Raw genomic sequence first — 22,995 nt, 5'->3', positions numbered from 1 at the left:
ACTCTGATTTACACCACCCAGGATCAAAAGGACAATAGATACACCATGTTTTATTCTTCTAGTCAGTCATAAACCATTAACTTAAATGTATCCCAGGTTTGGTCAATTTATATTATTATGCATGTTTAACAGACTTCCTAGCAATTCCAACCAATTTAACAGATTCCAGTTTTTGTTAAATAATAATTAAATACCTTTTTGCAATTTCCTGATCACCCTTAACAAAATTTTAATGCAGCAATTCAACACAAAACAATTAATTTTTTTTGCTTTATCTCAAGACTCAATAGAGGAAAACAGATTTTCAAATTTTCTAGTTAAAGTGTAGTTCATCAGAGCACATGGAATAGCCCTGATGAAGCTGGCTCCCATCCCATTATAATATCCTCTGATTCCATTTCTCTCATATATGCCAAAAAGTCCTTGTAACACACCTGAAGCTTGACGTGAATCTGAACTGAAAGCTGGAAAACAAAGAAAAAGCAATGAGGTAATATCTTATAATGTTTTGAATGGTTTCAGATGTTTCCAGAGCTTTACCTTGCGCTTGCTGCTGAGTCCGGATCACTGCCAGTGGGTAACTCGTCATCTGTCCAGAAGCAAAGGCCACAAAACTGAAGAAGAACAGCTTGGAGTCACTGTTGTAGGCCGGATCTCTCTTTGCCCAACTCATGATTGACTGCAACCAGAAGCAATCTGTCAGACATAGTTTCTTTAAGAAAAACACATCCTGTAACATTTCAAGTGTTGCACGGTCTCACCTGATGAACCGCACACTCCACACCTGCGTAAGGTATCATGCATAGGATGCTGGGCTTGAATCCTCTGTAAAAAGAGGACATAGACTCATGCCTGTAAATAGAGCGGGCACATGCCACAACACCGTTGTAGGTGCCAGCTTGTTGTAGGTTCAACCTCACCTTCAGCACCTGTGAGGGAGATGAGAGGGAAAAAAGCATTTAAAGATTTCCCCATTATTCTAATTTTTTTAATAATAAAACAAGACAATAGGGTTCATCTGTACCTTGTAAGTATTTCTGATGTGCTAAACCGAAATCATATAATTTATTTGGTTAATACCCTAAGATATAAAGGTGGAAAAAAAAACAATTCTCAGAGGAAAAAGTTGTGCAACCTCAATTGCACCTTCTTAAAAGGCTAGTCAGCACTGGCAATAAACCAAGGCATACTATTCATTCCATTATGGACACACTGTCATTAAACATAGTCACTTATTTATACATACAAACAATGTTATAACAAGATGAAGGACAGTGCTCAGACCTGCCACTGATATCTGATACCTCTAAAGGGTAGAAAGCAGCGTGAGCTACAGCGCCGGACACACAACCCAAACCGAAACGCTGCTGCACCGTCAGAGTCTCCTGAGTTCTGTTCTGGGTGTACACCTTCATCTGGACAGAGTTGAAACGCTGTGAGTGAGCTTGTTGAGTAGAAACAAGAAACTGGAGCATCAATTATTCACAGCACAGAGGCTGTCTGCTTTTACAGCCTCACCTGAGCATAGATTAGACACTGCAGCGTGGACTGTGGTGTTCCCTTCAGCACATTCACAGCATTTCCTTGCCACATCGAACGTAGACCACCTGCCTTCATCTCCTGAAAGCCCTGAGAGAATGCCTTGGATCCATGAACCTACAGGGCACAAAGAAATGTAATTCATTTATATATTAATTTATATTTTTAATGAGGTTTGATAAGTCACTTGCAATATGAGACCTCCTGAAGGGCAACAACACACAGCATGAAGCCTCTACAATGAAAATGACACACAGTAAGCTGAATGCTCTTCCAGAATAGGCTTTCAAAGAAAAAGTACAGGATAGAAAGCTTTTTCCTGCTTTGCATAAAATAGTGTCTCGTGAGAACTAATGTGAAATCAAATGTAAATTTCTCCTCTAAGACACAAAATCACTTAATGTGAAATCAAGCTAACTTTATATTTGTCCTCACAGTCTTATTTAACCAAAAAGTGTGTCCTAACAGTTACATACAGTACATATGAGTACGTACCGTACATTAGGACCATCTGCTTGTTTATTTTAGAGAAAAACATACATTGTTTGATGTTTTAGTAGAGACTAAAACCTTTTCTAACTTTTCTAATTCTAAGTTACAGCAGTTTAGCCAGTGCCATTCATGTTGTGGTATTTGAGTGTGGTATTTTTTATACTTTAGTACAGTGTAATCAAGCCTAGTAAACTACAGATCCAAAAACAAATGTTTGAATTTGCATACTGTAGTAGAAGTTTAATACTTAAAAGATTGGATCAAATGAATCCATCCTCACTTCTGTTAAGATGTTGTTCCAGTTATGAAAAGATTACTTTACTGGTCAAATGGGTCCAGAGGCTACTTGTCTAGAGCCTCTACACAGACACACACTAGTATCATTAGAAAGTGGAAGCGTTTAGGAACAACAGCAACTCAGCCACAAAGCAGAAAACCACATAAAAACAGAGCAGAGTCAATGACTGCTAAGGTGCATGGTGTGTAAAAGCCACTAACGCTCTTTTCTATTCCAACATGACTTTGCCTCAGTGCACAAAGCAAGGACTATTAAGACATGATTTGGTGAGTTTGGACTGGAGGAACCTGACTGGCCTGTACAGAGCCCTGACCTCAACCTCATCAGGCACCACTGGGATGAACTGGAACAGAGACTGTGAGCCAGGCCTTCTCATCCAACATCAGTATCTGACCTCATAAATGCGCTACAGAATGAATGGGCGCAAATTCCAAGCAAACACTCCACAATCTTGTGAAATATTAACAAAATTTAAGGACAAACTGCCTCTGAAATCCTCCTGATTTTCATTAATATTTCTTGCTGTGTTCACACATTAGTTTACCCCCCATAGTACATAGGAACCCTGCAAGCAGGCTGGCAAGAAAAAGACCATGTAAAGTTGAGGTTTAATGTAGTGATAAGGGCTAAAGAGCCTGTTAACATTTTTCTTACACAACCCTGCCATGACTAAAGCAGACAAAAACCACACAGGGACATTTATAATGGCTATTCAACAGAAATTCATGTGATCCAAAGGGTTTTAACATTTATTCACTATGAGTTGATAATGACTTTGTGCACCTAAATATCATGCTTTACAGCTTGTGGTTTTAATGTAATCTAATTTTATTCATTCATTCATTTCCGCCATCATGTATCAGCTCCATAAATACCATTGTGCCTGTTAGTGCAGCTGACCTGAAGTTGCGTCTTCAGGCGGTCGATGGGTGCTGTCACACTCCTGGACACAGCATCAGCCATTCCTGCTGCCAGCACAAATGTCCTCCAGGCACCAAATCCAGACGCCTCCTCAGGGAACTCAATGGGCATCGCACGGCTCTCACCCACATCAAAAACCTGCAGACAGACCAAATGAACAATAACATTTGTCATCCTTCAATCACTGTGGGATTACTCACACTCGAGTGGACACTTGATGTGTCACAGTTTGTGCTTGCACCTCTGCCTGGCTGAAGTATCAACTGTAATGAGTGTGATCATGCCTGATGAGCTCACCAGACTGTGTTTCCATGAGGACACCAGCTCACTGATGTTGTCCACGGGGTTGAGGATGACATGATGCAGGAATTCTCCCCAGTCTACTGTCATGGAGCTGTCCTTATCCATCCTGGGTATCACAAATACAACAGACACAGAAACATTTGTTGGTCTGTTTTAACACATGAAGAAGTGAAGAATTATAATGAGCAGCTGTTCAGTTGTCATCTAACTGTCATCTATTCTATCACTTCACAAAAAGGCAAACTAGTTAGGGTTTTAAAAGTTTATGGTAGTGTGTAAATGAGCCAGTATTTCACAGCAATACACATATGCGTCATTAAAAACTCTGGACTAAATCCCCATTTGACTTTGCAGCTTTTGGGCTAGGAACTACTTTTCTCTTTGGATCAAAGGCTCAGTGGCTTTTTAGTGGAGAAATGTGACTTAAGGCTTTTTAAGATCAAATTTTATATATGTTATGATACTATGGAAGACCTTAGCAGACATGAATCCAAATATTTGTGCCATTTGAGCAATTTTTGCCTGTTTTCTCAAGATCTTGGCTTACTTATCTCATTTCTCTAGAGTTAAAAAAGCACAAAACAAACATGGAAGCATCTTAATTACTCCATAAGTATGAGCAAAGTCAGCATGGCATGTCCAGGCCTGGCCTATCACAGTTACCTACATGTATTGTTTCCTGAATGATCAGAAATTGTCTCATCATGATTAAAAAAAAACTTTATTTGAAATAATGAGAAAAAATAATCTGTTATTAAGGAGAAACCAGCTTTGTTGGGGTTGTGAGGTGGATAAAGCCTATTCAAGCTGTCTTAAAGTGCGAGGCAGGGTTTCACTCCAGACTGGTGGCTAGTCAAGCACAGGGCTGACATACAGAGACAAATAAGCAGTCACATTTACACCTACTAAGGTGGGAGTACCTGGAGAGAACTCACACATGCACAGGAAACATGTAAACTAGTGATAGAAATTACAGAGGATCCTTTAAGTGATTCAGATCATTTGGCTCGGCTCAGCAAGAAGAGCTGGTTCTTTTGGCTCCAAAACGGCTCTTCATTTGGTACCATTTTGGCTTCCAGAGATCAGTATTTTACTCTAACTGTGCTCAATTTTCAAACTAATAAAAATCTAAGGTAATTTTCTGAAATACCTCCTTGCAAACACCTTGCAGGCCAGATAAAACCCACCACTGGCACAGGTTTATGACACCCCTGTTATGTCAGGGGTAATGTCCAACGAGGTGTCCAATTATCAGGGAATGGACGACACGCAGGAAAACAGTGTAAAGATTTTTAGACTGGAACTGCTTGAGAAGTTCCATAGTTACAGAATAGACCAAGACCATGGTATAAAAAACATTAATGTTACACTATCAGGCATGAATCCTTGAGCCAGGTGTACACTGTGCGATTTCAACCCCTCTCTATAACATTCATAATAGAAAGTCAGCTCACACTGCGTAACTGAATTGCTGCCTCTTCCATCATGCAAGATTCATGCGCTCACACTGCATGAGTGAAGTTGGGATGGACTGTGACAAACTTCAGGGAAGTTTCCTTTGAAAAGTTCCACACACAAAGGTTAAAAGTCAGATCTACTGTCTTGTTATTAATGCTTCAAATAGCTACTACCAGCAACAAAACAGCTCTCATCATCTCTCCCACACACATAAACAACATTGTCGGCAACACAACTAGTAGTTCAATAATAACAAATATTCTGTGTCAGCTGGAGGTCAACAGGTAGGCCTATTTCCTCTTTGTTTATTTCCTTAATCATTGCCTTAATGAGCCTGAAAAGAGCAGGAATGCCTTTTTGATGTGTCTTCCACGACTTGGGGAAACTGCTGAGCATATTAACCTACACCCACAGAAAAGTCCTGTCTGATGGGACATGAACCAGGAACACTCTTGCAGTGAGGTGACTGTGCATCGCCATTTGACCCAGCTTTGTTAACCCAAGAAACATTAGTCAAGATCTTGAGAAAACGACCAGAAATTAGTTATCAATTGTGTCTAAAATGGAATATTTTCATTGTACACACTTAGTGTAGATTAATCAAACATATGTGCCAAGTGTATGTGCCGAGTATGTATACTATATTGACCAGAATTTTTCAGTATGACAAAGGAGCAAACTTGTAATGCATTGCAGACCTTCAGCCTACAAGTAGCATGGAAACAGTTTATATGTGGTCAGATAATATTCAAATAACCATGTAGCTGTCTTAGTGATAAGCGGATGTAAACCTGCTTTGTCACACAAGCTTAATATTGTAGCAAGGACTGTACTGCCAAGTGGATGAGCAATAGTGTAGCATAAACGGCATGCTAACAGTCTTGTTAGAATGCAGTGTATACTGTTGAGTATATGTTGGGGAGTGCTTATGTATGCATAAGATTTCAGACACAGCTATTATGGTTGGAAAATTGATTAAATAAACTGTATTGGTGCATGTCCACTTAGGGCTTCCATATGATACATGAAAGTTGTCTAAGGGTAACAACAGTTGAACAACGATAATATCAAAGCACTCTGTGATAACTTATCACTGTTAGACACTTTGTTATAGAGTGATATCATGACCTCTAAAACCTAGCAACTGTAAGGATAGATTTAAGCTTGTCTAAACTCAACAGTTGAAGGTTTTAATAGCCTACATCATAGGTGAATAACAACAATAACTCAATAAAGTAGAGTGGATTGGGCAGAAAAAAATCTTACATTTGAATAATTTGTTTTGCATTCGGCTTTGATAAGACCACTCCTAAATCCTTAAACAAACTTATGATGTCCTCCTGGTCAATCACCCCTGATCAGAGAAGAAATGCACAAAATTACAAAACACATATGAGCACTGCTCTTCTGGTTATCATGTTTCTGGGAAGTGATACTGTAAACTCAAAAAGTGCAAGGGTCATACAGTGCAGTGTCTTCTGTGTACAATAAACAAATCCTGCATGTTTGCCTTACCTGGCTGACCTTGTAAATGCACTTTATTTTAAAAGAGTTAACTGTGAGGTTAGTTTATAAGAATATGAATGGATAGAGGTCAGTATAAAACTAAGCATACTGTAATACAGGAAATCAAACTCTCAAAAAAAAGTTATTAAAACGTCTCTACATAGTGTGTTTATTGTGTGTTTAGCTAGGTTATTGAGCAATTTCTCATGTCTTCATGACATCAGTAAACATTTTGAAAAGGCAAGGCCTCTGAAACTCACCACATTTGTTCTTGTCAAGTTCATGAAAGTGAATTTTCCATGTCCTCTCTCTGTCCATCATGTAGCTGAGAAACTCTTTATAATCCAGCAGGCCATCTTTGTCTTTGTCATAAGAGTCAATGATATTCTAGAGAGGGGAATAAGACTCGTCTATAAGCAGGCCTCTGGTGCATGAATACATGAAATTTAGCTTTGCACTTAGAGTAAATGATTTAAAAATAAATAGTATGTTAAGGTTATTAGGCTACCTGGGCTTTGCCATCTGCTGAAATGATCCCATGCTTCTTCATCTCATTGTGCAGCTCCGCCACCGATATGAACCCATCCTTGTTTTGGTCCAGTTTTACAAATAAACCGCGAAACTGATCCATGACTCGTTTAAATTAGCGTCAGATTAAAAATTAAGACGTTAGAAGTGCAGTCTGCTTGCTGTGCTGCAGGTCGTTTTAAGGAGTGTATTTTGCATTGATAATAATCAGAGGTTATTGATCTGCAGCTCTGACGCTGACTCATTGGTAGAGAACAGAGTCGCTGCAGTGTAAGCGGTTTTAACATTAGCTGAAAGGGCTGCAGTTTCTCTGTGGTGCAGCAGGGGGTGCTGTGGCTGCAAGAGAGAGCCGATAAGAGCTCATAAAATAATGATCTTTAATTAATCATTGTGTCCTGCGTCTAGTGTTAAGACAGGGGGGTCGGGGTTAAAATAATCAAATTTAAAGATAAAGGCTTTGCAATTTTTTTAAACTGAGCAAAAACGTATGATGTTTGCCGTGTTTAGGAGGATGGATACAATAGGACGGATCTGGAAAGTAGGCTGCATTCTCGTGTAAGAGTTGGTGGCACAAAAATCCTTCCTGAAGTGATAACAGGAAAATTAGTCGAACAAACAAAAACCCAGTACTACTATAACCCACCTAGTGTTGCATTCAAAAACATGGGCAAACAGAATACAAAAGACTACAACATTTAAATCAACATTTAAAAATAAAATATCTAAGGAAATATCTGTGCAGTCAAAATCAACCCTGTTAGAGTTAATACTGACACTTTCATAGTGTGTTGATTTGACTCTTTTTGGCGAGTAAGTACCTTTACACTGATTGTCATTATTACTGAAGTAAAAACAGACTCTTCTTAACATTAACCAGCGCTACTTTGCACAGCAAAATCGACAGTGTAAAACAATTCCCAAAGCATAATTAAGGGTCTATTTAATAAAACGTGTGGAGCACAAGTATAGACCTTTAAATATATATATTTTTAAAATATTTTAAAACAGTTTTCTGCACCAAAAAAAAAAAAAAGAAAGAAAGAAAGAAAGGAAGAAAAAAAAGAAATCCCTTTGACCATTGAAAATTCATCAGAAGTCACCTGCTTTATATGATTTCTCCAGTTCAGCTCACAGACCTCAGTCATTGGTTCACATTTTTTTACTTGGTTGCCCCCTGGTGGCTTTACGTAACGACTAAGAAGACATGGCTCCTAACTTTGTCTTTCTTTTGGCCCAAAATGCTCTGAGAATAATTTCTTCTGGGGTCCAAGTGTTTACATTAATTTTCGCTTGCAAAAACCAAATTAAAAAAATAAATCTGAGAGAAACTAGAAAATAAACACCAGAAGTGTGCTGACTTATAGATGAGCTGTTATCAGTGATACACTGGTTAATATGATGTATTTATTCACTGGCACAACAGAAATATTTCTGTTGCAGCTGCCCTCTCAGAGAGCTTGTCAGACTTCTTAATTTTATTTAAAAATATTTTTTCTCCTCTTTAGTTGAGATATAGAAATAACTTTACAAAAGTACACAGGCCTAAATGTTTCTTACATTAAAAGATTACGAGAATAATTCATGTGATCTCTGAGTTAGGGACAGAAGGTGTATGACTTACTCTATTTTAGATCATCTAAAGAGGGATGTAATATTTTAGATTAGTGATATGAGACCTTGGATTTTGAAATTTGATAATGTGTTTCTGGCTGTGGAGAGGAGGGAAATAAGTCAGTAACAAATGTTAAAAGTTCTCCTCACTATGTGGTGCAAGCACACCACCATCATGCATTTGAAGGAGCTGTGAACACGTATTTGTTTACCTGAGAAAGAAGGAGAATCCACATGGTAAGACAAGCAAAGTATCAGGCTTTTGTGTTGTAGAGTGCTTACTGAATGACTGCACTCACTTTTAACTTCCTGATGTATTCACCCATGTTAGAAGCAGAAAAAAGTCCTGAATAATATCAAAGAGACCAGAAAATTAACTTCATTAAGGGCAAACTAATGCATTTTCTACAGTGCTACTCCTGAGTGAACTTGTAGGTCTGTGATCTTGTGATCTCCTGTCTCCAGCTGCTCAGGGCTGCGCTATGCTGCGTGTTACTCCAGAAATGCATCCAGTGAGGTGAGGGCAGGTGTTGTCTTTTGATGGGTGAATGTTGCACAGATGAAGTATGTGTAATTTTAGGGTAATGAACCAAAATACCCATCCCTGCTTCAAACACCTCTTTCGTGAAATGCTGCTTGACCTACATAAAGTCCCAACTAAAATCTATTTTTATATTTCAGTACAGACTAGTGTTAATTTTGGCAGCTATTTTTAATTTTAGTCTTAGTCTTTAGATGAAACGTCTCTTAGTTTTAGTCACATTTTAGTCATTCTACCCTTTTTAGTTTTAGTCGAGTTTAAGTCAATGAAAACTCAAAACACTTTACTCTAGTTTTAGTCCATAGAAAGTCCTCACGTTTTAGTCTATACTTTTAGTCTAAGCAGATTCTCTTGCCTAAATCTGGTATCAAATCATGGTAGTGTGTTCTCTGCACTCTGCCAAACCTGGGGTCCCTGCTTTCTACAGCTCAGAGGCAGAAGAGCTACATACACATTGTCTGACAGATTTACCCACAGTGGAGAAATGTCATGGATTTTGAATGTCCAGCAAAAACGACATTATATTTTAGTCTAGTTTTAATAATCTTGACGATAACTAAACTTACTTTTTGTCAGTTTTAGTCATCACCAATCTATTTTTGTAAGTCTTAGTCTAGTTTTTGTCATGGGAAAAAAAACGGCGAAGAACAGTTTTAGTCATAGCTTTAGTAGATGAAATTAACACTGATACAGACAGAGGTTCAATTTTGATTATTTTTTTTATTAAGTCGTCATGACTTCCTAAGAACTCAGTTCAATTGATATTGCAGAAAAGATATTTTTGTTGTTTTTAATGATACTTTTTCTAAAACATTAGTTAATTACAAATGGAATAACCTTATTAATTGCTGTCAATCTTTATTAACTCCTTTATTAATCTATCAACAATTAATTAATTAATACAACTATATGTATAATCTGTATACATTCTTTTATCTATATATTTGTGTATATAGGTGTACATATAAATATCTCCACCACACCCAATCGGTAATATACCCAACCTGTACATAACTGTTTGTAAATACTATCTATATTTTGTAAGTTGACGTTTTTACATTACATATTTTGTATTTTTGTTAGTGCTCTTAAAAACTGCTTTTATTTGTCCTCTATTTCTATTGTGTTTCTGTTGCCAATGGCCTGCTTTGTCTAAGACACTTTTTTGCTGCTGTAAATTTGAATTTCCCCTTGTGTGACTAATAAAGGAATATCTTATCTTATTAACAAAGTGCACTATGTGATTTGTGCCAGTTAACCTTTCATGATTTTTTAAAATGATCTAATAGTTTTGTTTTACGTATTTTAAAGGTATTGATTTATTTATTTATAATCTTTTCTTTCTATTCTTCGGCGGGGGCTTATTACGTAAAAAATCATTTCAGCTCGTGCACATAATTTATCCATGTCATATCAAAGTATATTAGGAGTATTAATATTTCAAGAAATTTGTGATGTAAAAAAATGACACACTTTCTCCCGGTCTCCCCTTTTTTGTCAAATTCAAAAATGCGGATACTTTATCCTCTTTTCCTTCCAACATAAGATACGTTCACCGTAATCTCGTTATTTTTACCGCTAAAAAAGGCTGAGCTCACAGGAAGTAGATTGATTTAACTGATTTAAACTTGACGTTGGCGCTGTGGATGCTGGAGAGGGAGCTGTGTCTATTTAAAGAGGGTCATCCAGTCACGGATAAATAGCAGAAGGTCCACTGTGTTGACGAGCAGCCTCTAAATGGTTTTCATCCTGCACTCTGTATCTGCCTGCGGCTTCTTACCTTTTATAAGTCCAGACTGAGGCCGACTATCTGCTGTGACAGCCAGCCGTCGACCAGATCCGTCCTGCTCCCCTCCTCTAAGGGCTAGTCTACTATTTTTTTTTTATTAATAATTCATCCTCGGGAATACCTTTAAAATGGGAAAAGATTACTACAAAACGCTGGGCATCTCTAAAGGAGCCACAGAAGAGGACATAAAGAAAGCGTACAGAAAACAGGCGCTGAAATGGCACCCGGACAAAAACAAGTCTGCAGCCGCCGAGGAGAAATTTAAGGAAATCGCCGAGGCTTATGAAGTCCTCAGTGATCCGAAGAAAAGAGAAGTTTACGATCAGTATGGAGAGGAAGGTAATGTGTGCTTTATTATCATTCATCCATCAATTGTTCTGCTCCAAATCCACCTTGAATCCACCCATATAAATCCGTTATAAAGCCTCTATGGTTGGGCATAAAACACAGCTGGCTTTAGTTCAAGTCACACACTGTTACCAGAAGGAGGTCAGGAAACAGCTGTTCAGTACATCACACTCTCACTGTTCTGTACATTTTCTATAAAGTGTGATCTGTGTCACCAAATATGCAGCTAGAAGCCAAGATTTGGGAGAGACACAGGCCTGTCACCATTGTAACCACACATTTGATAAAAAAGAGAGATAGAATTGAAATAAGATGGCATTTTAGTCTAGTCAGAGCTGTTATGTAGCAGTATGTCCAGCTAGAATGCAGGAAAGTGACATTTTCTGCAATGATATACATAGATGTATGTGTAGCAAAGACTACATATACACTTACATCTTTATATTAAAGATAAAATAAGTCTCATAAAGCTTATAATGCATATTTTAATCCAGCAAATCTGCCGAAGTCTTCTAAAATGCTTGTAGACTTAAAAATATGTATATTTCAGTTCAAAAGCATGCAAGTGTATGCTATGGTTAAGCATAAGATGTATGTGTCTGCACATGTGTGCAACATGGCTTCCTTTAAGTCTAACTCAAGCTAGCAAACAGAGCATTTGCATGTATGATTCATCACTGATAAAAGATCTGTGACCTCAGATTTGCAATCTATCATTTGTGTGGGTTATATGATGCAAATTCTCTAAAAATGGAAGATATTTGGTGGGAAAAGTGCCAAAGTTGACTTAAAAAAATCTGACCCAGTTTTATATGATAGTTTAATGCTGAAGGGGCAGATATCTAATCTTATAATATCTTGCTTTAATCACAAGTTTATATTTTAGATGCAGGATATGAGTTATTGGGGTTTAAACTTGGATAAATCTACTTAAATTTGAGTTCTAGCACATCCAATTTTAACCATGTAGTCCAAGCAATAATCATGTTTCATTTCTGCAGCCAAATTTAACTACATTTTGATTTTTTGTGTGTGTATTGAATAGTAATAGACCAGGAAATATTCAGTGTCTGAATTGACAGCTGTTTTAATGAACCTGTCATAATGCTTAAAAATGAGAAAACTAATAGATCAGTCAGAATTCAAGATCTCTATAGAGCTTCATTTTGCAAAATTGAAAATCTGTCAGGACAATTTTCTGGGAACTAATTGGGATCGTTTTAATGTCTGATGCTAAAGGTTGCTATGGTGCTCTGAAATCAGACGGTGGGCTGTCGTGACTGAATTAATTTCAGACAAAACACTGAATCTTTTAGTGACACTGACTTATAATCTGCTGAGCTGCAACTACAGATTATTAATACAGTCATATAAATGTAAAATCATATCGTATGGTCATAGAATATATATTTCATTGCACATGGGGATGTCTTCTAAAATTCTCCCATTTAAGAAGCAGCCCAATGATTGCTTGAAATTGCATCAGATATTACTGTATAGTTATATTTTTGGTGGGTTTCTGCAGCTCTAATAAGATGCAATTTCATGTGCATTAGTCTCATCATGTCTATTACTTGATCAGTGGATTAGATTGTGCTCCCTTTTGTCAAAGTAGCTCTCTTGTAGCAGACAGCTCCCCTGCTGCTGAGTATAAAAGTCAAGATGACTCATGACTCATTTCTGCTGCCCTTCAGGTCTCAAAGGAGGAAATGGCCCCACGGCTGATGGACAAGGCAGCACCTTCACCTACACCTTCCACGGCGACCCTCACGCCACATTTGCCACTTTCTTTGGTGGTTCAAACCCTTTTGAGATGTTTTTCGGGCGCAAAGCAAACGGCAGAGATGATGAGGACATGGAGGTAGATGGAAATGACCCCTTTGGCTCCTTCACCAGCTTCAACCTGAACGGATTCCCCCGGGATGGGCACATCGGCCCCGGAGGGCCTCAGCGCCGGAAGCAGGACCCGGCTATCATCCACGAACTGAGGGTCACCCTGGAGGAGGTCTTCCACGGCTGCACCAAGAGGATGAAAATCTCTCGCAAACGGCTAAATCCAGATGGCAGGACCATGCGCACAGAAGATAAGATTCTCACAATCGAGATCAAGCGAGGCTGGAAGGAGGGAACCAAGATCACATTTCCTCGGGAAGGAGATGAATCGCCCAATACAATCCCTGCTGACATTGTTTTCGTCATCAAGGATAAGCCGCACCCACACTTTAGACGGGAGGGCTCAAACATTGTCTATCCTGTGCGTGTGAGCTTGCGACAGGTGAGGTGTTTTTTTTTTCTATTTTGGCTCCCACTTTGACTGAGTGTATCAGTATTAATAGAGTGTGATGGATGGATTAGTCACACATAGGGCAGAGTCAGAACAAGCTCACATGTAAGTTTAGAGTGCTGCTTTAAAGCTTGGACGCTCTAAAAGCTGCTCTCAATCAATAAGCTGTAGGTAGACTCCTTTAAAGCCATTTCCTCTGGAACATACAGCTGTACTGAATGAACATAGTACTGAACTACAAGCACATACTTATGTAACCTTAATCATCAACATTAAGAAACAAGAGTTCTATCAAGGGTGGGCAGAGAGGCGTCGCCCACCCACACATTCTTTTCAAGATGTACTGATATGGTTCCTCCTACTCCCAGCCTCTGCCTTATCTCAGAATTTTAATTGAAATTAGTGTATCAAATCAATATTTGCATTGTTAAGCAGATTAGTCATACATCAGTCCTTTCTGACTTTGGTTACAGCATTTTAATCTGATCAATTAACACCCAAAGAACTTGAGTTTTCTGCAGCATTTTAGCGCCTTGAAAGAAAAAAAGGGAGAAAAAAATAAAAGAAAGAAAGTTAAAAGATCTCAATCAATTCCATCACTGCACAGAGAGATCAGGACCACCTGTTGTCACCTGATGACAACTGAGCCGTCTCTACCACAACAGCTGAGCAAACTCAGAGGACAGAGGGCTGCTCTTGCTTGTAGTGAGTGAAAGCTCTAGAAGAGCAATGTAATGCAGCCATAGTTGCAATCATTCTGTCAAAATATCCACGATCCATATAAAGATCCACATGATCCACACTCAGATGTGTTTGGACTACCGGTACAGTGCAGCAAACCTTTTCACTGTCCTCAAAGAAGCACAAGCTGCAGAGGTATTTATGGCTTAAAACTGTAGATATTCACATGGTTGGTTTGGATGCATTGGTTGAGGAAAGCATTGTGCAACAACTCAAGCAATTCGGCACAATGCCTGCTTAAGCTGCTCCAATGTATCAGCTTATATAAGCTCACTGCATACGTACAGAGTTTATATAAAGGTTTGTCATTTTTAACATACATTTCTTTATGGACTATTATGCCTTTATTGGACTGATCATTTTTGAATTGATTAGTCTATGTGATATCAATATTCCTTAGAGGTCCTATTTTTATATTAAGCTGTCATATTAGTTTGTTGGTGGGTTGTTGGAACTGAATTGTACTAAGCTGAATTGAACTAAACTGAACTGTAATTTAGGCTACAAAAGTCTGGGATACAAAAATGGGAAAATGAAACTAACTGTTGCAAAATTATGAAAATATTGTAAATTATAATTGTTAGGTGAAAGTTTTCTGCAAAGTAAATATCTTAGTCACATTTCTTATGGAGACTAAATTAAAACGGTCAAAAACATGTTTTTATCATGAATATGCAATAATATTTCATTATTAGAGATAAAACAAAGTATCAGTGCGGTGATATATCATCACCCTGGCCTGTGGGATACAGTTATAGAAACACTGGTGCCAAATAGATATTTTGATTTAGAAAACATTCAGGATTTAAATATATTAAATCTGCCGTTTACCATTATTATTCAACACTAATGATATAATGTGTCGTTACATTCATTATGCCTGAATAGCTGTATTGATAATATTGTTATGATGAACCATGCAATGTGTATCATATAAGCTTTATTCCAATCAAATAGAATTGAACCGTATTGCATTGTCTTATTCCGAACCAAACAGAATATGTATCATGTTGTACCATATTATACCATATCGTACCGTATCGTACACAAAGATATGTTATCAAACTATAATGTTGCACAGTACCATAACAACACATCATGATAACGTATCATTTTGTATCATATCAAGCTGTATCATATCTTATCGTATCCCATCATACTGTACTTATTTCTTATCTATCATATTATATCTCATTGTATCATATTGCATCCTATCCTGTCCTAATCATATCATACTGCAAGATAACATATCAAATCATATAATATTGTATTGTATTTTGCTGCAATTATATTGCAGCACATTAGTGTCCACTAATTAGTGCCTTTCTGTGTGCAGTTTGCATGCTCTTCCCATACATGTTGGGTTCTCCCGGGTATTCTGGTTTCCTCCCACCATCAAAAACATGCTCATTAGGCTAATTGGTGACTCTAAACTGGCTGTAGGTGTGTCAGTTTAGTAGTTGTGTTTGTCTCTATGTCAGCCTTGTGATTGGCTGGTGACCAGTCTGAGGTGTACCCCGTCATTCACTGAATTACAACTGGGATAGACTCCAGCCCCTCAACAACCCCAAACAAGATAAGTGGTGAAGAAAATCAGTAGATGGATGGATATATTGTACCATACCGTATCGTATCGTTTCGCATCGTATCGTATAGTGTCATACTGTATCGTATAGTGTTGTATCGTATAGTGCCGTATCACATTGTATCGTATAGCATCGTATCGCATCGTATAATGCCATATCGCATTGTATCGTATAGTGTCGTATCGTATCACATCGGATCATATATTGTCATATTGTATCGCACCGTATCGTGTCATATTGTATAGTACCGTATCGTATTGTATCATATAGTGTCGTATTGTATCACATCGTATTGTATTGTGTTGCATTGTATCGTATAGCGTCATATCGTATAGTATCGTATTGTATAGTGTCGTATCGCATCATATAGTATCGTATTGCATCATATCATATAGTGTTGTATCGTATCGTAGCTATCGTATTGATCGTATCGTATTATACTATATTGTTCCATTTCATATCGTATCATATCAAGTGGTATTGTATTATATTGTATACTATCTTATTGCATCCTATCTTGTTGTTCCTAATTATATCGAATCATATCGTGTTGCATTGTAGCTTGCTGTGTTTTATCCTATTGTAATATTTAGCACCCAGTTGTGTTCTACAGCGTTATATTGATTGTACCTTATCACATTATATCATTTGTATCAACAATATCGTCAATATGTATCCGACCATGTCACGTCATGTCGTGTCACGCCATGCTTTGTTGCATCCCATTGCATTGCACCATGAGTTACCCCTGCTGCCACCGCTAATAATAACAGAATTTTTGATGCTGTGGAGTATAAACATTACTGTTGATTTAAAAAATACAATTTTTGGAAGAATGTCTGTGTTGGGAGACTTTGCACCACAAGATTGGGTTATGGGTGTCTAAAATGTAATTGCAGTTTAACAAGGTTGTAGTTATCCTTTAAAAACATCAGCTGACATTGCTGTTAATTTACTACAGCTATCTGTTTGTAATAGCTAGCAAGCTGTTAGTTACACTTATATAATTATTAATTTATCTTTTTAATGTACCCACTCACAACTTTGGCTTCACGTTATGAATAGCAGTGGATCATTAATGGTTGATTTGGATGTTTGTTTGGTTAATTTATGAATTTTCATAATCATATGTAATATACAGATAACATAACAAATTCTCAGCAATGTAATTATATTCTCCTTGTCAGTGCTGCCCAGCTCTATACTGCACAACGGATTCTTGTGTTATTTTTGCACACAGTAGACTGTGTGTGGGTTGCTGCTTTCCAGATTCTCACTGACTTCCTTGTGGTTTTTTTTTTTTTTTTTTGTCTTTTCAGTCATTGTGCGGATGCTCGGTCACCGTGTCAACGATAGATGGGAAGACATGCAACATGAAGATCACGGATGTCATCAAGCCTGGCATGAGAAAGACTGTGGCTGGGCAGGGTCTCCCTTTCCCCAAAAACCCAGAGCAGAGAGGAGACCTGGTGGTGGAGTTTGATGTGAACTTTCCCGACACGTTGCCCGGGAATGCCAAGGATGTCCTGAAACGGCATTTACCAACCTAGGAGGAAAAAACAAAACAGCCACGTGACAGAGCTTGTTACTGACCACACTTACACTAACACACACAAGGACAGTTCTGACAGTTCACAGATGGACCCCTTGCTGACGAATGTGCAATCTCTATTTTTGAGCTATGTGGTGTTTTTATAAATACCATGCATGCTGCCAAGTTGATATAAGTGAAAGACTGTCTGGGTTGTTCATAACATTTCATGTTTGTGGGCCTTTGCTACAATCACTTTATCTTTTTGTCTGTGCAAATATTTTGTAGTGAGTGAGTCTGCGATTGCCAAAAAACAAGCAGTAATCCTTGGGAAATATTACTGTGCCAGAGAAGTTCACTTTATAGCTTTCATTTCAATTCAATCGGATTTATTAGCAAGATTTTTTATGTCATTCATGTTATTTTTTCTGTCATGAATAATGAACTACAAGCCTCCGCCAGGTTAGAGGCTTTCTTAAAATGTATGTACTGGTTACTAAAGAGGATGAATGAAGTGAATTGTCACTTGTGCATTTTAAGAAACTGATATGTGAATTATTGAACTTGACTTTTAAAATAAATATTTCCACATGAAGTGATCCAGAACTGTTTTAGTCATGTTGCGACATTTGATGATAAACCTCTGGGAGATTGTAACACACTTATAATCATCAGTCTGATACTTAAATGCAGCTCAGGCTTATTTATAACCAGAGAACAGTCTGCACTACATAACTGAAGAACAAAGTGAGCAACAGAAAAAGGTACTTCACACTTATATTTGAATAATCAAATGTGCAAAGATAGTGTGACTAAAAATATGCCAACTGAATTTAAATGCTTACTAACAGGAACATTATGAATGTTTAATTATAGATGTCTGGACTCAGCTGCCAGTCGTCAGCTGCCAACACTAAGACCTTTACATTTTCCCACCAGGGGACGCCACATCACTCATCATGGCTAAGGGCCCCAGGAGGCGTAATATGTGTTAGCTCACATTTAACAGAACGAAGCATCTATAGATAGAAATCTATTGTTGTGAAGTACAAGTCTTTTTTTTTTCAAAGTCAGGAAATGAGACCCCTGGGTGCACAGATGGTTCCCTGTTCTAGTAAAAATGTGTATTACTAACATGTGTTAGAGATTTGTACAGATGATGAGTCACTATTATCCAAGGAGGGTGCAAGGAGAGTAAACACACCTGCTCCTTTTCAACGTGCGAGTTTGCCTGCCTTATGGTGTTCTTTATTTTATCAGTTATTGTCTCCTCATAGAAAAAAGATTTATCTGTTCAGTTGGGAGAAAAACAATATTGCTTAACCAAAAATACTTTTATATCTGAGGACAATGATCCATCAGATATAGTTATTTTTATTGCACTTGTTATTGCTAAAAATTTCTTTCATATAGAATACAACGGTAAAGTAGTTTTCCAATAAAACAGGAAATGCATATTAAAAATTAATTTGCAGCACTTTGCTTATTTACAGAACAAATATTAAGTGCTGTAAGTTGTATAAACCTGAATGCACTGATTCAAAAATTTTTCAGCTATTTTAAATTACATCCATGTAATTCCATCTTTTATTTATATATTCCTTGAAATACTTGAGATGTTAATAAATACACACCAAAAACACTAAATTGCCATATTCGATAATTAATTACTTGTTAGATTAACTTCTAAATGGCCAAATTATGGAAGCCCTTACAGGACATGTAGCCAACATTTTCTCTTAATTTGCTTTTTTTTCTGAGAAAACAAGCAAGCTTTGGGTTTTTTTTCCACTCTTGACTTCTCCACTTTTATTATCTCACAGAATAATACTGGTTTTCCTGGATGAGGAGTTAATGTTAGGCTTTATCATGAAAAAACAGTTTGTGTGACCTTAAACAATTAAGTTTAGACATTGAAAAAACAACAAAAATTTAATCACTATCATTGAAACATGGAGTTAAATGATATGTACAATTAAAAAAAGCTATGTTACAGCATATTATGTTACTTTATGCTATGTTTTATGTTATGTTGTGTTATGTTACATTGTACTACCTTATGTTACGCTGCCTTATATTGTGCTAACTTACATTACACTGTTACATTATGCTACGTTACTTTACATTACATTACATTACATCTCATTATGTTATGCTTCATTATGTTACGTTACATGTGACGTTATGTTACATTATGCTACGTTATGTTAAACTGACTTATGTTACGCTAGCTGACTTTACGCTACGTTACATTATGCTACGTTACTTTGAATTACATAACGTTTCATTATTCTATGCTACGTTTTGTTACGCTACATTACATTACTGATGTTACAGTATGGATATGATACACCTTATTGTCCCTTTGGGGAAATTTGTCTCGGTCTTTAGGTACTTCAAAACTTAAGTTGCTAGGGAACCAGTCCAGCAAGGTTGGTGGAGCAGGCACCCATATACAGATGCTATAATGCTCAATACACAGGATCAATTCCTGGAGTGCTGTTTGCTGCATGTTTTCATCCACTCTCTCCCCATATATCTTTTTTCAACAATCCTATCATATTTAAGGCAAAAAGCCCAAAATATCATCTTAACAAACTTTCAGCCACGATCAAAATAATTAATTAGAGCAATAGAAGAAATAACATCAATCAATATGCAAAAACATCATCTTTAGTTGCGAACGACTATCTCATACCAATGTAAAACCAACATAAAAATTGTATTGCACATTAGCTATTTTGCACAATATAGGTAATGTGAAATATATGAATGGATGCATGTACATTGAAGACTTTCATACCATGTGGCCTTTAAAAAAAAGATTTAGCTGTAGAGCAGAATTCTAGATATTACAATTTTTATTTTGATAATTATAGCAATGCCACTAATATAAAAACAGAACTGATGATTAACAGTATCAAAATATTCTTTATTTCTACCACTGTAGAGTATATTTATATGATCACATATTAGGCTATATTTTTAAAGAGGTACAAATTTGGATGCATGTTTTAAAAAAAAGATGTCTTTTTCCAATGTCCCTTGTCCATTTTTCCCTTTATAATTATTCTCCTTAAGACCAAGATGCCTGCTTGACTCAACCAATTTTAATTTTGAAGTGAGACTTGATAATTAAAGACAATAGAACATGGTCTATATAGGGCCCTTGAGATTCAGCAGCACCCTTTAATTTTACAAATGAATGACTTAAATCCAGGCCATAAAACGGGTTTTTCAAGATCTCTTAGGCCATTTTCACTTGTTTTGACTCACAGCATATTTGTGAAAATTCCTGTGTAACTGTTTCAAAGTGCTGATCCCCTCCCCCGTTGATGGAGCACAGGTGCACCGTGTTCAGCCCGGGTTCGTCCCACTGCGCCTGCGTCCCGCGGCACGCGAGACAAACAGAGTGGCTATTGTTAGCCAGCAGGTTGTGTCAGAGTTTATCCCGTAGCCTACTCGCCACCTACCTGTTGAATATTCACACCATTTATTTGCAAGCGAGGGTCAAGGCACTGTCGAAGAACTAAAGTCCACTCAAAACTGCTGCCAGGTGAGGATAGGAAAAGTGTCGTGGGACAGAGGGAAGGAAGAAACTGAGGAAAGCTCGGAGGAAACGAGGAAGTAAATAAGGACAAGTCGACCGTTGGGCTTGGAACTCAACAGGTTAGCTACTTCAATGTTATAGCAGCGGCTCGGACTTTTTTACTTTTCCACGTCGAGAAACAAATCAAGACAATTAAAAAAAATGCCGTTGGGACCATGGAGGAAGAAAAACAAATCGACGAAGGAGCATTTGGTGGACAACGAGGAGGTCAGCGGTGGACACGCAGGTGCCGGGAGCTTGGCTAAATCCGCCGTGAACGGAGCAGGGCTCCCGCCTCCACCTGCCAACCTGCGGCCCAAACTGGTCTTTCACACGCAGCTCGCTCACGGAAGTCCCACCGGCAGGATCGAAGGATTTACCAATGTAAAGGAGCTGTATGGGAAGATAGCAGAGGCTTTTAATATTAGTCCACCAGAGGTAAGAGCTCACCTGTTGTTCAGGAAATAAACATTAGGGATTTCGTGTTGCGTCAAGTGTTTAGGCTTGATTTAACAGAAAATAGTAAGTATTATAACACATACCCGCCTTGGCACTGGTGAAATGATACTTAATACGTTATTACTTTTTTTAAAGTTAAAAACTTGTTGCAACTTGTTTGTATCAAAATGAAGGTCATATAATTCTGAATCCTAAATCTACAGTCAAACTTCAGGCACCCCAAGTAGGGCTGGGCAATTTATCACGTTTTTTTTTGATACAATAACATATTTTCAAACGAGATATGGTGGAAGGAATATTGTTTATTTTGAGAAATGTAAGATATTAGGCTTAAGGCTGAGTTAAAAGATTGGTTACAGTAAGAGACAGGAACAAATATACAAGATAATCTCTTTGACATGTTTAGTCTAAATTGGGACTTCGCATTTTATTTTAGTAACATTTTATCTTGATTTTTTACGAATGTATTTGTTTTTTTTTTCATTTGTAATGCACAAGGGCCATGATTATTATCACATGAATGGCGATTTATAAAGATCCACAATCAGTGCACAACTTTATAAAAATCACGAGTAATCATATAATTTATTTTCCCTTTTGACACACCTCACAGACAGCTCAGTGAACAAGTCAAAAGTCATCTGCATCTTGTCTGATTCAAGAATTACCTTTTTACTGTCCCCTTATTTCCTTTTCAATCCATAACAAGTTCCTTTTTTCAGGTTAAATTCATGTTAAAGGTGCAGTATGTAAAAGTGGGAATATTAACAAAGTCTAACAGTCAATTCTAGATTGTGATGCTCATTTCTTTGGTGGAAACCGAAGCAACCAGTGGAATAAAAAAAACGTGCATCTGTTATTTGGTTACTTCTATGGTACCAAAGAAACATACTAAATGCACAAATCCATGATGGCAGCGTAAGGAGGGGACCCTCCCTATGTATGAATAGAAGGCTTATTCTGAGCTGATTTGGAGATGAAGTTTTTTAGTGTTTACGTGATTAAACACTAACTTAGATAGACCTTATTAGAAATATTATGTTTCATTTTTCCAAGCTTGTTCTGCTAAATGCTTCTAGGCTAAATATTACACACTTTGCCTTAAAAATTGTCGTCCTGGGGCACAGATGACCCACTGGTTAGGCCACCCATCATGATGACCGTCCTTGCATAACATCCCCCTCTCTTTTATCCCTATTTCTGATTCTAGCCACTGTCCTATCTCTTAGATAAAGGAACAAAAGCCAAAAAATAAATCTTCAAAAAAACAAAACAACTTTGATCTGCCTATAGAAGCAGGTCAGTATCCAAACAAGGAAGTCAACTACCCTTAGTCTAAGACAGTAGAAAAATCCAAAACAACACACAAACTGTTTTGAATGCAAAAAAGTGTTTAATTTAAAATAGGTGGTGGTTAATAAAAGCGCCTGTTTGATATTTGCCATAAGATCAGTGTGAATTGGACTTACAA

General features: G+C 37.4%; 3 protein-coding genes across 3 annotated transcripts in view; 2 read left to right on the top strand and 1 right to left on the bottom strand.

The window, feature by feature from the left end:
• Window positions 1-276: 276 nt before the first annotated feature.
• slc25a24l (solute carrier family 25 member 24, like) lies at window positions 277-7,148 on the bottom strand. The gene is made up of 10 exons (XM_041804350.1): window positions 7,026-7,148; window positions 6,778-6,904; window positions 6,278-6,365; window positions 3,548-3,659; window positions 3,230-3,388; window positions 1,519-1,656; window positions 1,305-1,415; window positions 762-929; window positions 541-679; window positions 277-464 (listed from the first exon to the last, which is right to left on the bottom strand). Exons 1-10 carry the CDS (start codon window positions 7,146-7,148, stop codon window positions 277-279), a joined length of 1,353 nt encoding a protein of 450 aa, XP_041660284.1.
• A 3,704-nt stretch (window positions 7,149-10,852) lies between these two features.
• On the top strand, window positions 10,853-18,057 carry dnajb4 (DnaJ heat shock protein family (Hsp40) member B4). The gene is made up of 3 exons (XM_041803198.1): window positions 10,853-11,325; window positions 13,029-13,609; window positions 17,265-18,057. The coding sequence occupies exons 1-3, from the start codon at window positions 11,115-11,117 to the stop codon at window positions 17,493-17,495; spliced, it is 1,023 nt and encodes a 340-aa protein (XP_041659132.1). The 5' UTR covers window positions 10,853-11,114; the 3' UTR covers window positions 17,496-18,057.
• A 2,823-nt stretch (window positions 18,058-20,880) lies between these two features.
• The window catches only part of gipc2 (GIPC PDZ domain containing family, member 2), a 30,463-nt gene continuing 28,348 nt past the window's right edge, over window positions 20,881-22,995 (top strand). Inside the window, exon 1 of the mRNA XM_041803199.1 lies at window positions 20,881-21,503. Coding sequence (XP_041659133.1) covers window positions 21,228-21,503 — 276 coding nt within the window. The 5' untranslated portion in view covers window positions 20,881-21,227. The remainder of the gene's footprint in view (window positions 21,504-22,995) is intronic.

This window comes from Cheilinus undulatus, linkage group 13 (assembly GCF_018320785.1).
Source record: "Cheilinus undulatus linkage group 13, ASM1832078v1, whole genome shotgun sequence".
Classification (NCBI taxonomy): domain Eukaryota; kingdom Metazoa; phylum Chordata; class Actinopteri; order Labriformes; family Labridae; genus Cheilinus; species Cheilinus undulatus.
Note: the sequence above shows the minus strand (reverse complement) of the source record. Positions and strands in the feature narration are given on the sequence as shown.

Bases quoted from the DNA above. Each gene is read 5' to 3' on its own strand.
- slc25a24l (XM_041804350.1), bottom strand. From the start codon at position 7,148: ATGGATCAGTTTCGCGGTTTATTTGTAAAACTGGACCAAAACAAGGAT. The intron at 3,389-3,547 runs GTGAGCTCATCA...GTCTGTCTGCAG, and splicing joins CCTCATGGAAACACAGTCTG to GTTTTTGATGTGGGTGAGAG. The intron at 465-540 runs GTAAAGCTCTGG...TTTGTTTTCCAG, and splicing joins GACTCAGCAGCAAGCGCAAG to CTTTCAGTTCAGATTCACGT.
- dnajb4 (XM_041803198.1), top strand. From the start codon at position 11,115: ATGGGAAAAGATTACTACAAAACGCTGGGCATCTCTAAAGGAGCCACA. The intron at 11,326-13,028 runs GTAATGTGTGCT...GCTGCCCTTCAG, and splicing joins CGATCAGTATGGAGAGGAAG to GTCTCAAAGGAGGAAATGGC. The intron at 13,610-17,264 runs GTGAGGTGTTTT...TTGTCTTTTCAG, and splicing joins TGCGTGTGAGCTTGCGACAG to TCATTGTGCGGATGCTCGGT.